Source organism: Theropithecus gelada, chromosome 6 (genome assembly GCF_003255815.1).
Source record: "Theropithecus gelada isolate Dixy chromosome 6, Tgel_1.0, whole genome shotgun sequence".
NCBI classification, from domain to species: Eukaryota; Metazoa; Chordata; class Mammalia; order Primates; family Cercopithecidae; genus Theropithecus; species Theropithecus gelada.
Window position 1 is genome coordinate 279,922 of NC_037673.1, and position 16,712 is coordinate 296,633.

The 16,712-nt window shown below is 58.0% G+C and overlaps 1 protein-coding gene across 2 annotated transcripts in view; it reads right to left on the reverse strand.

Moving 5' to 3' along the window:
* The window catches only part of SLC9A3 (solute carrier family 9 member A3), a 46,727-nt gene extending 37,332 nt beyond the window's left edge, over positions 1–9,395 (reverse strand). For both annotated transcript variants that reach the window (XM_025387380.1, XM_025387379.1), the window contains exon 1: positions 9,079–9,395. In XM_025387380.1, coding sequence (XP_025243165.1) covers positions 9,079–9,289 — 211 coding nt within the window. In that variant the 5' untranslated portion in view covers positions 9,290–9,395. The remainder of the gene's footprint in view (positions 1–9,078) is intronic.
* Positions 9,396–16,712: the final 7,317 nt, after the last annotated feature.

A 16,712-nucleotide genomic window follows, 5' to 3' on the forward strand; every position in this document is an offset into this window, starting at 1 on the left:
CCCCGCCCCCCGGCCCTCACACACTCCCCACGGCCCTCACACACTCACACCCCGCCCCACGGCCCTCACACACACACACCCCGCCCCCCGGCCCTCACACACTCACACACTCCCCCCGGCCCTCACACACACACTCCCCCTGACCCTCATCCACACTTTTTGCCTCAGGCACTTGACTCTGGCTATTCCTTCCCCGAACATGCTTCCCCCACCCCACAGGGCTGTGGCTGCCGCTCCGCCCCACGGGTGGCTTCTTGGCTGTCTTTGGTCCTTGGTGTCCTCCCAGGAGTGCTGCCCCCGGGGATATTTGGGTCTCATTTGAAGTGGGATCCCCACTGCCTATAGGGCATGGTGGGCACTGAATGTTTATTGAGTGAATATTAAACTGGAGAGCGCTCCTCTATTGCCCAGAGCTCTGGCTGCTGCAGAGTCCTGCTTGACTTTGCATACCTAAAAGTGGTTGGTATGCTAAGGGTATTGGCTGCCTGTGACCCAGGTTCCACTCTTTGTCCCAGGAGGGTGCCAGGTTGGGCAGTCCCAGCACCAAGTCAGGGCCTGCCCAGGGTGTGTCTGCATCTTCCCAGGCCTGGCAACATCAGGATGGGCTGGGTTTGTCTGTCTTATTCCAGAAGGCATAGCTAAGGCATAGCTAAGATTTCAGCTGACAGTAGAGCATGTTTTAGGCCAGGTGAGTGTGGTTTCTCTCCGGGCACATGACCCACTCCTGGGAAAGCTCTGTGTGGGGCCGATGGTGCTCACCATGCTGAGCCCAGATCTGCCAGAGCTCTGAGCCGATGCTGCAATTGCTTGTCAATGATCCCACTTTGCAGGTTAAGTCTGCCACTCCTTGGCAGGCGGCGCCTCTAAAGCCATTGTCATCCGGAAGTAGGTGTGCTGTTCACTGGAGGCGCTGTGGTAATTTAAGGAAATAGTTTAGCCAAGGAGCTGAGACAGCCTCTTCCTGGGCCCAGTGTCCAGATGGTTTTGGATGAAGCTTATACATGGTAAGCCAATGTTTATCCCTCCACTCCTTTACTCTCCCATGCGTGCATTCATCCATCCATTTGTCCATCTACTCATTCATTCATTCCTCCTTGTGGGTGCATCCATCTATCCACTCATCCATCCATCCATCCATCCATCCATCCATCCATCCATCCTTCCACACATCTACCCATCTATCTGCCCATCCATCCATTTACTCATCCATTCACCCATCCACTCACTCATCCATCCATCAATCCACTTATCCATCCACCATCCATTCACTCATCAGCCATCCACCCATCTGTCCATTCACTCACTCACTCATCCATCCATCCATTCACTCATCCACCCATCCATCCATCAATCCACTCATCCATATATCCATTCATTCACTCATCCATCCATCAGTTCACTCACCCATCCATCCTTCAGTCCACTCATCCATCCATCCATCCATTCACTCATCCATATATCCATTCATTCATCTGTCTATCCATCCATCCATCAATCCACCCATCCATCCATTCACTCATCCATTCATCCAAGCCATCCATCCATCCATCCATCCACCCACCCATCCATTCACTCATCCATCCATCCATCCACTCATCCATCCATCCATCCACCCACCTATCCATTCACTCATCCATCCATCAATCCACTCATCCATCCATCCATCCACCCACCCATCCATTCACTCATCCATCCATCAATCCACTCATCCATCCAGCTATCCATTCACTCATCCTTCTATCAATCCATTCATCCATCCATTCACCCATCCATCTATCCATCCATCCACTCACTCATCTATCCATCAAACCACCCATTCACTCATTCAGATAGCCATTTATCCATCCATCCATCCATTCCATCCATCCATCCATCCACCCATCCATCCATCCATTCACTCATCCATTCACCCAAACCATCCATCCATCCATCCATCTACCCATCCATCCATCCATTCACTCATCCATTCACCCAAACCATCCATCCATCCATCCATCCATCCATCCATCCATCCGCTCATCCATCCATCCATCCATTCACTCATCCACCCTTGCATCCATTTACTCATCCATTCATCCATCTATCAATCCACGCATTCATCCATCTATCTATTCAGTCATCCATCCATCCAGGTGTCCATTCACATGCTCAGATCTGCAGGGCCCTGCTGGGGACAGGCACTGGGGACACAGGAGGAATAAGACAGACAATCCCTGCCCTTGTGGCACCAACTTGGTTGAGCCAAAAGACCTTGGAGGAGGAGGTGCCCTCAGGAACTGGGAAGAGGAAGGCTCTGAGCTCAGGAAAGGAGGGGCAGGAGAGATGCTGAGTATGAAGGGATGAAGCTGGGGTGAGTGCATGACTTGGGGGAGGGTGGAGTCTGGCACCCCAGGACCTGGTACCCTGAGACCTGGCACCCTGAGATGTGATACCCCGAGACATGATACCCCAAGATCTAGCACCCTGAGATATGGCACTTCATGACCTGGCACCCTGAGACCTGGCACCAAGACCTGGTACCCTGAGACCTGGTACCCAGAAACCTGGTACCCCAACACCTGGCACCCTGACACCTGGTATCCCAAGACTCTTGTCTCAAGGGTGGATGGTGAGAGCCTTGGCAGCTTCATCGTGCACTGAGATTCCCGGGTGTGGGACTCGGCCCAGACGCTGGGCAGATGATGTGCAGGATGGGAACCCCAACTCTAAGCATGCCCCAGTGCAGCCCCTGGCTCCTGGAGAAGCCGGCGGTAGAGGCGGCCACACTGGGGGAGTTCAGCCATTTCTGCGGTAGACATGAGACTGCTTAGGTGCTGGAGCTTGGGCTCAGACAGGCATCTCAACAAGCCTGTGTGGTCACAGGGAGCGCCACACACGCCCAGAGGCGGGGAGCTCCCAGGGTGGCAGGGAGGGGGTTAGGGGGGCTGGCAGCCAAGAGTGACTCACCATCCCTCTCTCTCTCTGGGCCTCTGGCAGAGCTGCCAGGTACCCACAGGGAGCCCTGGTGGTTCCTTCCCTGCCCCAGATGCTATCAGCACTTCCCAACCTTTGCCCCTTTCCTCAGGATTCTCCTGGGCGACACCTTAGCTCCAAATGCCATGGATTGTTTTACAGCCTACAGCTGGTTCTCCTGTGGGCAGCTCCTGGAAAATGAGACTACACCCCTTCAGGGCCAGACCCTCCCCTGTGGAGACTCCTGGGGGAGTCCTTGCTTCCAGGCCTCCTGTGAGGGCTCTTGACTCCAAACCCACTGAGTGCACATCTCCTGCCAGGACTGGGATCCACGGGGCCTCTCACTGGTCCTCTCCTGGGATCCACGGGCCTCTCACTGGTCCTCTCCTGGGATCCACGGGCCTCTCACTGGTCCTCTCCTGGGAGGGCTGGGTCCCCTGGGGACTCTGCTGCCCACCCTGGCCTTCTAGGCCGTCCTTGTCCCCAGACCCTCCTTTCCTATGCTTCTTCAAGGAGAATCTAAGGGCAGTTCAGCTGGAGTGGGTAGCAGATATGGTGGGGGGTAAGCGCTGTGCGCATTGAGGGATTCCTGCCTCCAGGACCAGAGCACGTGCAATAAAACCATCCATCCCAGGAGGTGAAGATGACCCCACAGCTGCCCTCACAGCCTGGGCACCGAGTGCCTGGTGGAGGGCTGCACCTTGGAGAAATCCACAGCTTTGGCAGGTGGTCTAGGCAGTATCACACCTCCAGTGGCAGAGACCCCCTGGGACACCCTGGGTTAGATAGCGGAGGTCCGGGATTGAGTGCCGGGTTAGGGCGACCTCCTGCGCCCCACTCAGCAAGGAGGCACCTGGTGCCTCAGATTTGGGACCCAGAGCAGGGAATCTGGCGCTCAGGGATCTGGGTCTTGAGCCCTGTCCAGTTAAGGAGGAGGTACTGCAATCCCAAGGCTGAAGCTCCTGCAGAAAAGCATTCCCACACTCCCACAGGAGAGCTGCACCGCTCCGAGATGGGGAGGCTGCCCTTCTGACCCTGCGCCCCAGTGTCCTCCCGACCCTCCTATGGCTGTGCGAGGCACTGTAGACTCCAGATACCCGTCTCGCTCCCACCTGCCCTTCCAGCCAGGGCTTGTCAAGACGTGGGGCAGCCTGGGCCTCCCCCCTCAAACCTCCTCAGCAACACGAACTCCTCTTCCAGAGCCTGTCCCACCTGCCCGCCCCCACCCAGCCCCACTGTCCTGGTTTCCCCATGGGCCATCACTGCCGCTGCTCAGGTCCTACCCCCTCAAGGCGCCACCTCCCTGAGCCAGCGCTGCCCAGCTCTGGAGTTTGGGTCCATGAGATGTCGGCTCCCACACCTCCTGTGCGTCCACAACCCAAGGGGACCCCACGGCCAAACACTTGGGGACAAATAGACGCAGCTGGGCCTAGAATCCACTCCCGGCCCCAGCCCCTCCCCAGTCTCCAACATCTCAAAATTTAACTCCCCCAATTCCCTTTTGGTCGGGTCCTGTTGCTCGTGTGTGGCTGAGCTGCGAGGCGAGGTCAGTGCAGCAGAGTCCCCCCAAGGGTTGAGAACAGGATGGGACCAGGAGATCTGGCCCCTGCTGTGTCACTGATGACCCTGTGACATTCCCACCCCTGCCCCAAAGAGGCCCTGCGGTCCACCGCCCTGATGCCCAAGGGAAGCTCCTCACTGTCTTCCCAGAATCTCCCCAGTGCCATTCTCTGCCCCATGGCCAGTCGTCTGAGAACCCAGATCTGACCACATCCATTCCTCACCACGACAGTAGGTGGGGACCAAAGTCCTCCAAGGCCCGTAGCTGAGTTGCTTGGGCCTCCCCCTGCCTCCCTCTGCTTCCCCAGGGACCCTCCTTGGGCCTCCCCTCTGGCTTCTGATACCCCCATCTCCCTCTCCTTCCAGGGTCCCATTCCTGGCAGTCCTGACACCTGCTGCTGCCTGAATCCCACCCCAGGGCCCCCACCCAGTGCTGCCGGGCCTGGCGGTCTCTGCAAGGCGCAGCCTCAGCCCCCAGAGGAAGCCCAGGAAGGAAGGAAAGCCTGGCCCAGGGTCCCCAACGCGGACAGTGCAGGGTGAGGCGGGTATCTGGTGGGCACCTAAGGCCTAGAGTGACCCTGGTGTGGGTGGCTACAGGCTGGGGGCCCCCAAGGGGCACAGGAAGAAGCCCCCTCACTCTGCCTGAAGCAGACACTAGTCCCTGCCGCCTCCACTGCTAAAGACTTCCTCATCCTCTCAGTCTGGGAGGTCTGTGCTGTAGACTGGCTCCCTGGCCTCGGCCCCTGCCTCCCCTTCTGCATTTTAAAAAGATGCTGTAACAGGCAGGGGAACCCGCAGTGCACACAAATAGGGGACTTGCAGGGAGCCCCTGACGGAGCCCAGACACGCAGCCTGAGGCTGGTGGGCCAACAGCAGCACCGGTTCCTTGCCCAGGCACCTGGGCCACCTGCTGAGGCCCCAGCCCCAGCATTTGCTTGGGGCAGCTCTGGCCCTCTAGCCATCCTCTGTCCCAAGCTGCCTGGAGTAGAAGCCTCCTGGGATCAACATTGCTGTGGGTTTCAGGATCCCGGGACTCTTATTTCCCCAACTAGGTTACAAATTGAAGAAGCCTGTAGGGTTTTTATGGTATTAGGTCTAACATTTAAGTCTCTAATCCATCTTGAATTAATTTTCGTATAAGGAGTAAGGAAAGGATCCAGTTTCAGCTTTCTACTTATGGCTAGCCAATTTTCCCAGCACCATTTATTAAATAGGGAATCCTTTCCCCATTTCTTGTTTCTCTCAGGTTTGTCAAAGATCAGATGGCTGTAGATGTGTGGTATTATTTCTGAGGACTCTGTTCTGTTCCATTGGTCTATATCTCTGTTTTGGTACCAGTACCATGCTGTTTTGGTTACTGTAGCCTTGTAGTATAGTTTGAAGTCAGGTAGCGTGATGCCTCCACTATTCACAATAGCAAAGACTTGGAACCAACCCAAATGTCCATCAGTGACAGACTAGATTAAGAAAATGTGGCACATATACACCATGGAATACTATGCAGCCATAAAAAAGGATGAGTTTGTGTCCTTTGTAGGGACATGGATGCAGCTGGAAACCATCATTCTTAGCAAACTATCACAAGAACAGAAAACCAAACACCGCATGTTCTCACTCATAGGTGGGAACTGAACAATGAGATCACTTGGACTCGGGAAGGGGAACATCACACACCAGGGCCTATCATGGGGAGGGGGGAGGGGGGAGGGATTGCATTGGGAGTTATACCTGATGTAAATGACGAGTTGATGGGTGCTGACGAGTCGATGGGTGCAGCACACCAACATGGCACAAGTATACATATGTAACAAACCTGCACGTTATGCACATGTACCCTAGAACTTAAAAGTATAAAAAAAAAAAAAAAAAAAAAAGAAGCCTGGGGCTGTGAGTTAGAAACACTCAGGACGTGTGAGAAATTCAGCAAATGTTTGGAAAAGCAACAGGAATGCAGCTCTTTTCTGTTGGAAGAGACATTTCTGTTTGTGTAACTTGAGACTGAAAGAGTTTGGCCAATCCCTGATCATTTTAAACAGCAAAATGTGCCAAGCAGTTTAGTAGGTTCGGACCCTGGTCTGGGGGCTGTGGGCATGTGAAGGAGGCTGGGTAAAGTGGGAGAAGTCCCGCTGTGGTGCAGGCTCAGGCCCCGGCGTCTGTGAAGGCCTGGATGTGAGGGTCTGCTGGGAACACAGGTCGTGCACCTGAGGCTGGCGGCACCAGGAGGACGGTCTGGGCCAGCAGAATCTGAGAAGTCCAGAGTTCACAGGGGAGGGGTTGGGGGAGGAAGCACACAGGGAGGGCCAGGGGCTGCAATCAAGAGGTGTGGCTGGCAGAGAGGGGATGGAGGGTGGGACAGCCTGGGGGCCAATCAGGGCAGACCCAGGGCAGACCTCAGCTGTCACTGCCGGGGCTGCAGCGTGGACAGTGGGTTGAGGGGATGACAGCGAGTGTAGAGGGCAGGTCTGGAGAGGTCTGCACCGGTGAGATGCTTCGATGAGCTCTCACAGCTGCGCAGGGTGAGGCTCTTGCCTTCCCAGGTGGGGCCAACAACCCCGGGACAAAGACAGCCGCTGGGTGCTATCAGGGTGGGCCTTCGTAAAGGGCCAGCTCCCCAGGAGATGCATTCTGGGACCGCCCTGCCCCGGGGACTTGCTGCTGGAGCCGGCAGCTCCTCGCCCTCAAGGACGTCTTTCCAGAACCAGTCCAAGTGTCTGGGAGACCCGAAGGCTTTTCCTGGTGAATAACAAACTCTGAGGCCAGGCAAAGCCCCGGTCAGTGTGCCCTCCCTGCGGGCTCCCAGGCGGGGCTGGCTGGTGCCTGGTGGCTGTCTTCGGACCTTCAGATGCCAGATTCTGACTCTGTACACGGGGCTGAACTGGGAGAGGCCCCAGCTTGTACAGAAATTACATATTCAGGACCGGGCGCGATGGCTCACACCTGTCATCCCAGCACTTTGGGAGGCCGAGGCGGGTGGATCACCTGAGGTCTGGAGTTCAAGACCAGCCTGACCAACATGGAGAAACCCTGTCTCTACTAAAAATACAAAGTAGCCGGGCTTGGTGGCAGGCGCCTGTAATCCCAGAGAGGCTGTGGCAGGAGGTGGAGGCTGCAGTGAGCCGAGATCGCGTCATTGCACTCCAGCCTGGGCAACAAGAATGAAACCCCGTCTCAAAAAAGAAAAGAAAAGAAAAGAAATTACCTATTCAGTTTACACCAGCGGGACACGCCCGTCAGAGGAAAGCAGGGTGAGCTTTAGGACTGGGCGACTGCAGAGCCCAGGTTGAGGCTGGACCTCCCTGATGCCCCAGGGGACCTTCTCAAGGAAATCACCTGTAGGAGGCAGCCAGCCTCAGAGACTCCCCCACGGCCAGCATCGCAAGCCCCCAGTGGAAAGCACAGCGAGGCCAGCGTGAGCCGGGAGAGCAGGCAGCCCAGGCCGGGAGCTGAAAGACACCGGGGTGAGGAGGAGGCTGCAGAGAAGGGAGGAGGCTGCAGAGAAGGGAGGGCGCGGGAGGGCTCAGAAGAGCACTTACGAGACAGAAAGCAAACACTCAAGGGGCCTGAAGGGGAGGGGAGACCGTGGCATAAATAGGGCAGGCAGCAGGCGTCACTGAAGGAAAAGGCACCTTCCCCAATCAAGCCTGCTGGGCGTACCAGGTTCCACCAAGGCCAAGGTTCTCTCAGCTGTTCTCCCCGAAGCCTGTCCTTCCCCTGTCCTGCGTGGGCGCCCCTCCTCGGCCCCAGCATCCAAACCGCCGCCCCCTCCCCACCCCGCCCCAGTCCAAAGCCGCTCTGGAAACCTGGGGCGGCGCTTGCTGTTCTGATCTTGCTTCTCCTGGCCCCACTCGGGTCCCCTAATCCCCCCTCTACACAAGTGACCACCTCTCCGCCACCCCCGGAGAGACCCTCCCCTGTGGGCCAACACACGAAACTTTGATCCCCACGAGCTCCTCAGGAAGCTGACCTTCCTGTCACCTTGCCAGGAGCTACCTGCCGTGCCCACATTACTGGTTCATTGGCGCAAGTTAAGGAGAAGAGAAATCTGACCGACCGGGATTTTCCAAAAAAAAAAAAAAGGAGGCCCGCCAATGGGAACGCTGCGCCGGTGGGGAGGATTCTGCCGGGTTTCATGCGGGTAGCACCGCTTTTCCTTTCTGCCCTTGTAACGCACGAAAAAGCCCCATCACTCCAAGGACGTTTCTCTAAAAAGGTTGAGTACCCCCAAGGAAACCCGGCCCCAGGGACTCCCCGGGCGCGAGCAGCCTACAGTCTGCGGGGCTCGGAGCGGAGGCCGGACGGAGACCCCACAGGGACCCGGGAGCCGCGAGCCAGGGGCTCCGAGGCTGCGCCCCCGCCGGGTAGGGGAGACCCTCGGGACCCGCAGGGGCGGCTTAGCGCGGCCAGAGTCGCTCCCGGGTCTCGCTCTGCTGGACCCGAGAGCCGGACTCTCCCGAGCCGCGGCCGCCCGGCTCCGACCTGATGGGCGCGGCCACAACGAAGCCCCCAGACCCGTCAGAGGCGGCCGCAGACCCCGCGGGCAGACCCGAAGACCCCGGGGCCACCTACCGATCTTGGCCACGCTGGCCACGAGGATCCAGAGCGCGATGACGTAGGGATCCTGCACGTGGGCCCACTTGAAGGTGACCACCTGGAAGCCCCCGCTCTCGCCGTGCGCGTCGCCGGGCTTCATCTCCACGCCCCCGGCCCGCGCCAGCCCGCCCAGCGCCAGCGCCAGCAGCAGCCCCCGGCCGGGGCCCCGGGACCCGAGTCCCCACATCGCCGCCTGCTTAGCGCGGGGCTGGGACGCGCATGTCGCGGGGGGTCCCGGCTGGGCTCGGCCGTCGCGCGGGGCTGGGACCCGGCGAAGACCCGGCGCGCTCCGGTGCCGGTGCCTGCGACAGTCCGATCCCAGCCCGCCGGGGTGGCCTTTAATCCCGCGGCCCCCTCCCGCCCCGGGGCGGAGCCTGCCCGCCCCCGCCGCGCACTCGCGAGCGCGGACACCGCAGCAGCTCCCGGCACGCCCGCCCCGCCCGCGCACGCCCACCCGGCGCTCCCCAGTCCCCACCCTTCCCCGGAGCCCGCGGCCTGGAGGTCCGGGAGGTCGCGGCAAGAGCGAGCCCGGGACTGCGCGACCGCCTCCCTGGGGCTGGGGGCGAGGGGAGCACAGCGCGGGGCGTCCGCTCAGCTTGTGGAGTGCCCGGGCAGCTGCGGGTGCGCTCGCCCCAATCCTTCATAAACGCGAGGCCTGGGGCTGCGCAGACCTCACAGGGCGGCCCGAGGGTGCACGGGGCCCCCGGGCCTCACGTCTCGCTGTGTCTTCAGCAGGAACCTGCATTCCGCAGCCGGACCGGCCACTTACCAGAAACCGGGGACGCCCAGACCTGGCGTGGTGCGCTGGGAAATCTCTCTGCCCCTCCCCTCGCCGGCCGCATCCCCCACCCCAGGCTCTGTGGCCTCCACGCCCCGGCCCCTGCCTTCTGACCTCCACCCAAAACACTTCCATACCCCCAGGGCTTCACACTGATGCGGGGCCTCTGCCCATAGCCCACTCTGGCAGCACTGGCTCCCTTAAGCATCTCAGACTCCGCTATGCAAACCACACCCCTGTTTTCCTCCAAGCCCACCCTGCAGCCTTCCAGCCCCAGACCTGGGAGGCACGCGGACTTCTTTCGCTCACCAGGGGTTTCCAAGCTCTTAGCATATGTGCTCTACCTTCAAAATTCGCACAAAACCAGCAGCTTCTCGGAGCCTGCCTGCAGCCACTTGCAAAGCCTCCTGCTCGGCCCTTTGCCTGCCCCTTCAGTCCCTCCTATTGGGACCCTCCCTCTCAGAGAAAAGGCTCAACTTCCCCCAGGAGTTCTGACCCCAGCCACTGCCTAACACCCACCCCCATGCACGCCACAGCCCACACTAGCAATCGGCATCTCTCGAGGCCTTTGCACACCCTGTTCCCTCTGCTTGGACAGCTCTTGCCTGCTCCCTTCCTCGGCTCCCCAGGGGCTTGGCTCCAATGCCACCTTCTTGTCCCACCCCCCACCCACTCAGTTCACAACTGTGGCTGCTGAGCTCCCGCCTCCCCTGCTTACTCAGCTGGGGCTCAGCTCACCTCTCAGCCCTGGGGGCTGCTGGCTTTGACCTTGAGCTGTCTGCCCTCACCCTGGGAATGTCTGCTCCACGAGCAAGGGGCTCACGCATGCATCCCCTGAGCTTAGAAGAGAGCTGGGCACACAATAGCACTCGCAAGATAGTGGCTGAGTGGATGGATGATAGGTGGACGGAGGGCAGGTGGGCGGTAGGTGGGTGCGGATGGAGGATGGATGTGTCTTCTGACATCTGAGTGTCTGTGGGGGCTGCGGGGGCTTGAGGAGGACAGTGCTGAGTTGGATGACTTCATCCTGCGAGGGCCCCAGTTTCATGCTGATGGAAGTGGCCTGTGTAGCACAGGGAAGTTGCCTTCAGATGGTGCTCACCTGGTGACTCGGCCGCTGAGTGGCATGGAGGGAGGGTAGTCCTGGGCTGGGCCGCCGTAGGGTCTGGACAAGGCACTGGGGGAGTGGAAGTGTGTGACAAGGCACTGGGGGAGTGGAAGTGTGTGACTGGCCACTAGGATGGTCTTATGAGGTGGGTGCATCGGAGTCACTCTTGGCCTGTGTCCTTGCCCCACCTGCCTCTGTCCCCCACTCCACTACCAGCCTCTTGTCCCAGAGAAAAAGCCAGCAGGACAAGAACAGGATTCCCTCCAGTCGTGGTTCCTGGGTGAAGCCTTTAGGAAAGACATCCTCTCTGAAGATGTTGCCCTTGCATTCCACAGGAAGGCCAAACTCCCACCAGACCAGTGTGTGCCATGATGCCCGCTGGCCCTCTGGCCACCCCACCCCCCAACCAGCCTGTCCTAAGAGCCAACAACCTTTCTCCACAAAGCTGTTCAAAGGGCAGAACAGCAGTCACTGCCTGGACGTACAAATCCAGAATGGACACCAGTGCCAGGCGCTGGCTCAGGTGGTGTGCTGCCCATACCACCACTGCCCCCCACAGCAGGAAGGGCTGCCTGATGGAGAACAGAAAGGCAATGAGCCCCTGAAGTGGCGTGGCCAGAGCAGGGCACACCCCACTGCCCACAAGTCCCTGCACAGGTGAGAAGTGTGGCTTTTTGGCAGCATCTCAATCTGTGAGCATTTGGAGGATGAAATGCATCTGCATTCCACAGTTGCTGGAGGGCTCTGGGCAGACGGGCGCTGCCCCAGCCTGCGATGGGCATGGCTCTGATGATGCCAGCCTCATGCAGAAGCCAGTCTAGGGGATTATACAGGGTGTGGACATCCACTCTTCTACCCGCGGACTGGGGCCACGAACCCCACCCTCTAACTGGGTTGTGGTTTTAGACAGGGCTGTGGCACCCCACCACTGCAGGGCCACCATCCATATCAGGTGGACTGTATGAACCATGCCCCTTGGAATTGCACAGTGTACAACCTGCACAGCCTCATGGCCAAACAGACCCAGAGACGTGTGTGTGTGTGTGAGGGGGGTCTTGGGAAGTGTCCTAAAGACATTCCTGTCCTGTGGGTGGTGATGATCTGGTAACTGCCCTACCACCTCCTGCCTCAGGCAGGCACGCACAGCATTCTGGATCCTTCCACCGTGGCCAGGAACCCTTGTGGTCCCGGGACCCTCTGTAGGTATGGGGGTATGGGAAAGGGCTGTGGCTGTAAAATGTATTTAAAAATGTGGAAATAATGCAAAAGCCAGTCCGAAAATAACTGTAATCTTATACCTAGCTGCCACAGCATCTGAGCTTCAGGATTAAGAAAATAAAACTGAATACACCTAGTCCGTCACATTAATTTCCTGCCATGAATTTCACCGTATGGCTTGTGAAAGTGTCTTGTGGATGAAGAGGCGCATCCATTCATGCTGTCATTAACAATACTCAAGAGAAGAAAGTTAAGTTTTTAAGTAACTTCCAGTGCCTGAAGCCAGGGAGGAGACGGGCATCACTGCCCACTCCAAGTTTATTTTTCGACCCAAACTTGTCAGGTGCCCAGTCTTCTTAAGGAAGGTTTTATTCCACTGGGAGCTGCACCTGCTGGACTTCCCTTCTTCCACACCTGCTGTGAGCCAGGCACATCTCAGCTTCAGGCAAGAAGCCCCTCTGGGGGATGCTCTTCCAGGAAGGAGACCCCCATCATGCCACCTCCCCTCAGTGCCACACTTATTGGTTGTTGGATCCGTGGGATACAAATGTCTTTCTCAAAAGCAGATTTGAGCTCAGCCCTTCCCTTTCCCGGGTGCCTCTGAGGCCTCAGGTGGGACCTTTCCTCTTCTTCGGAGATGGACAGACTCTTGACCAGCCTGGAGCTGGAGGCCCTGCAGGACTTGAGGCCTCGGGCTCTGGTCCGTCCTGCCCGGGTTGGGCCTGGGGTCTCCTCACCCACGGAGACTCACCTTTCCCAGCTTCCTGGGGGCACCGGCCCGGGTTGGAGTCAGACCCCCACTGTGAGGCCTCTGCCGGGGTAGCTCAGGGCCTGCCTCTGAAGCGGCAGCTCCGCCCGTGGGTTGATTGGGGAGTTCAGGGGCCCCGGCGCTGGGTGGGGAGCTCAGGGCCTGTGGGCTGCGCAGGGAGGGGCGAGGGGCCGGGGGCGGCGCCCCAGGAGTGTCTCTGTGCCCCACGGTCCACCCCAGGGCGATGGCGCTGGGGACCTGGCAGGGCTCGGCCGGCTGCGGGGGTCGTGCGCTCCCTCCCGGCACCGTCCCTGAGCGCGGCCCCCGCCGGCCTGACCCCCGTCGCCCGGAGCCCTGTCGGTGCCTGTCGGGGTTGCGCGTCCTCCCCTCGGCCCTCGGGGACAGCCCGGCAGGCCACACCACCGAGCGCCCGTCTCCGCATCCGCAACCGCATCCGTCCCGCTGAGCGCACGAACCCTCTCCGCTCCCGTTCCCCCGCCCCGGGCGCCTCTGCTGCGGTGTCTTCGCGGTCCGCGGAGAGGCGACCCCCTCCCCCGTGGACGCCCCCCTCCCGGCCCCCGCCCCGCACCGCGCCCCGCTCCCCCGCGCCCCTAGATTGAGACCTCCCGTCTCTTCGCCCCTCCCCACCCGTCGCCTCGCCCCGTCTCCCGCCACGAAAGGCGCTGCGGACCTGGCGGTCATGGGCGAGGCGGGCGGCCTCCCCCGGCCCGGGGCTCCGGGATCCAGGCACCAACAGACCCGGAGGGACCACGCCGCGCCTGGCAAATCCGCCCACCCCATCGCCCAACACAGCGGGAAACAGAAAACCGAATCCAGCCATGTGCAGAGACCAGCCCAGCTCTCTGGGAGACCAAGGCGGAAGGATCACTTGAGGCCGAGAGTTCGAGACCAGCCTAGGCCACATAGTGAGACCCTGTCTCTAAAAAGCGTAATAAAAAACAATAGCCGGGTGATGGCGCTCACCTGTGGCCCCAGCAACTCGGCAGGGGAAACGCTTGGCAAACAAAGAGTAAAAGCAGATTCCTTTAAGCTGATCGGTAACATCTGTAAGGCCGGCAGGTGCTGGCACTCAGGAAGGCTCCTCTGAGGCAGGAACCTCCGCCGCCCGCCCCCACCCTCATCTTTAGAATGAAAGCAAGCACCTGCCTGTGGGCAGCACAGAGGCCGCTCCTCACACACTCTCAGAACTGGCAAGAGTTAGCTCAGCAAGGCTGCCGGCTACAAAGCCAATATTCCACCATTAATTGGGTTTCTATGCACGAACAACACAGTTTTTAGAAAATGGAAACTAATTTAATAGTACTATTCATGCAGCATCAAAAATATGAAATACCTAGGAAAAATAATCTAGCAAGGAGTGTGGCAGAAATTTGTAGGATAATTCAACAGTGAAACCAAATGGACATGAGCTTTCTTTGTGGAAAGGTTTTAAATGATGGATTTAGTTAATAAATATTAGGTGGTTTGGACTTTTGTGTCCATTTTGATAAATCGTATTTTTTTGACTTTTTGTGTTCATTTTCATAAAGTGTGCTTTTCAAGAAATGTGTTCATTGCATCAAAAATTCATGTTTATTGACGTAAAGCACGTAATGTGATTGTCACCTCCCCTATGTCCATAAGACTCTACAGTGATGTCTCCCTTTTGTGCCTCCTGGTGATGATTTTTTTTTTTTTTTTTTTTTGAGATGGAGTCTCGCTGTGCTCCCAGGCTGGAGTGCAGTGGCCGGATCTCAGCTCACTGCAAGCTCCGCCTCCCAGGTTCACGCCATTCTCCCGCCTCAGCCTCCCAAGTAGCTGAGACTACAGGCGCCCACCACCTCGCCTGGCTAGTTTTTTGTATTTCTTAGTAGAGACGGGGTTTCACCGTGTTAGCCAGGATGGTCTCGATCTCCTGACCTCGTGATCCACCCGCCTCGGCCTCCCAAAGTGCTGGGATTACAGGCTTGAGCCACCGCGCCCGGCCCTGGTGATGATTTTTGTCTTCTCTTTTTTAATGATCAACATTGCTAGGAGGTTTATCAACTTTATTCATCTTTTCACAGAACCAGATTTTGGTCTTGTTGATTCTCTCTAATTTATGTCTTTCTTCTCTTTCATACATTTTACTATTACTTCCTTCCTTCTACTTTGTTTGCCTTTATGTGATGTCCTTTTTCTAGTTTCTTGAACCGAAAGCATAGGTCACTGGTTTCAGAATTTCCCCTTTTTAAATGTGTAACTTTTTCAATAAGCTGTGGATTTCTCCTTGGTGACTAGTTTTGCATATCCTGGAGGCTTTCATATGCTGTGTGTTCCTCATTGAGCTCAAGACATTTTCTGCTTTCTACCGTGGCTGCTTCTTTGACATATGGGCTATTTAGAAGTGTGTTGCTTAATCCACAATTGCTTAATTTCTAAACATTTGGAGATTCTCCTCTTATCTTTCTGTTACTGAATTAACTGTAATTCCACTCAGCCCAGAGAACACAGGCCGTGTGACCTCAGTCCGCTTATGTTTGATGAAAGGCGCTTTGCAGAAGGAATCCGGCCCTCAGTCCTCTTGCGTTTGGCGAAAGGTGCTCTGTGGGGGGAACCTGGTCTGTGTGGGTGAATCTGCCTCAGCCTTTGATGCAGTTCTGTGCTCTGTGCTCTGCTCAGACTTAACAGGACTTGTAGGATGCAGGGACACGGCGTTCCAGGTGTGCCGGTTTGTTCCCGTTGAGTCTGAAAATCTTTATCTTCCAATGCCTTTTCTTAGTTAATAACATCCAGACAGACGGCTGATGGCAGCCCCCCAGCATCCTCACGCTGCAGCTGGCCTGCCTGTATGAGCAGCAGGGTTTCTCCCTCTCATTGCCCCCGTGCCCGCCATGCTCAGGGATGTGGCCTGTGCGCCCCGTCACTGCTTCAGACCTGCTCAGAGGAAAACGAGCTTGCTCTGCTCTGTGTCCTTGGATGTGTTTTCTTCTGCCTCTCGGACTCGGTTCATTCCCCACGTCGTCTTTATTATTTGCATCCCTTCAGCAAATATTTGCTTGAGCCGTGTTCATTTCTGCATGAGGCACAGACATACCCTCTGAATGCAGGCAGTGCACGGGAAGCAGACCCTCGAGGGGGATGGATGTCAGAGGAGCTGCGCAGGCAATCCGTGAGCGTGGAGTCGCCAGGAAGGAGAGATGCGGCCGGACTGGATGCCACATCCCACCACCCAGGCCGGCTCACCTCTGCAGGGCTGCAGTCCAAGTCATTGTTCACACAGAATTTGGCTGCAGTGGGTGTCCTTGAGTCTCTCACACTTGAGTAATCATCCAGGTCTCCTCCGGCTTCCTCTGAGGCCCCGGCCCCCTGGGGCTCCAGCGTGTGTCCCCAGCAGACACGGCCTGGCCTGCCTGGCTCGGCCTGGCATCTGCCCCCAGCGTGCGTTTGCCCCTCCTCCAGGAGACGTGCCCTTGGCCTCCCTCTCCTCCCCTCCAGGGACCCTCGTTCACCGCCTGGAGACACAGCAACAGCCCTCGCCACTAGCCTGAGGCTGGTGCTGGTGAGGGGCCTCAGGCCCACCCCCGGTCCTCAGACCCCTAGAAACACCCGGAAGTCAGGTGGAGCTGCAGGAGCTGAGACCTGGAGCAGGTGGCTGGCTGAGCTCGCACTGCCCTCACTCGGCATGGACCAGTCTTACTGTGCCTTGGAGCACCCCCCACAGAGCGAGGGTGGTGAGTCCCTTGGTCACAGGGCCGAGCACGCTCTAGGTAGTCGAC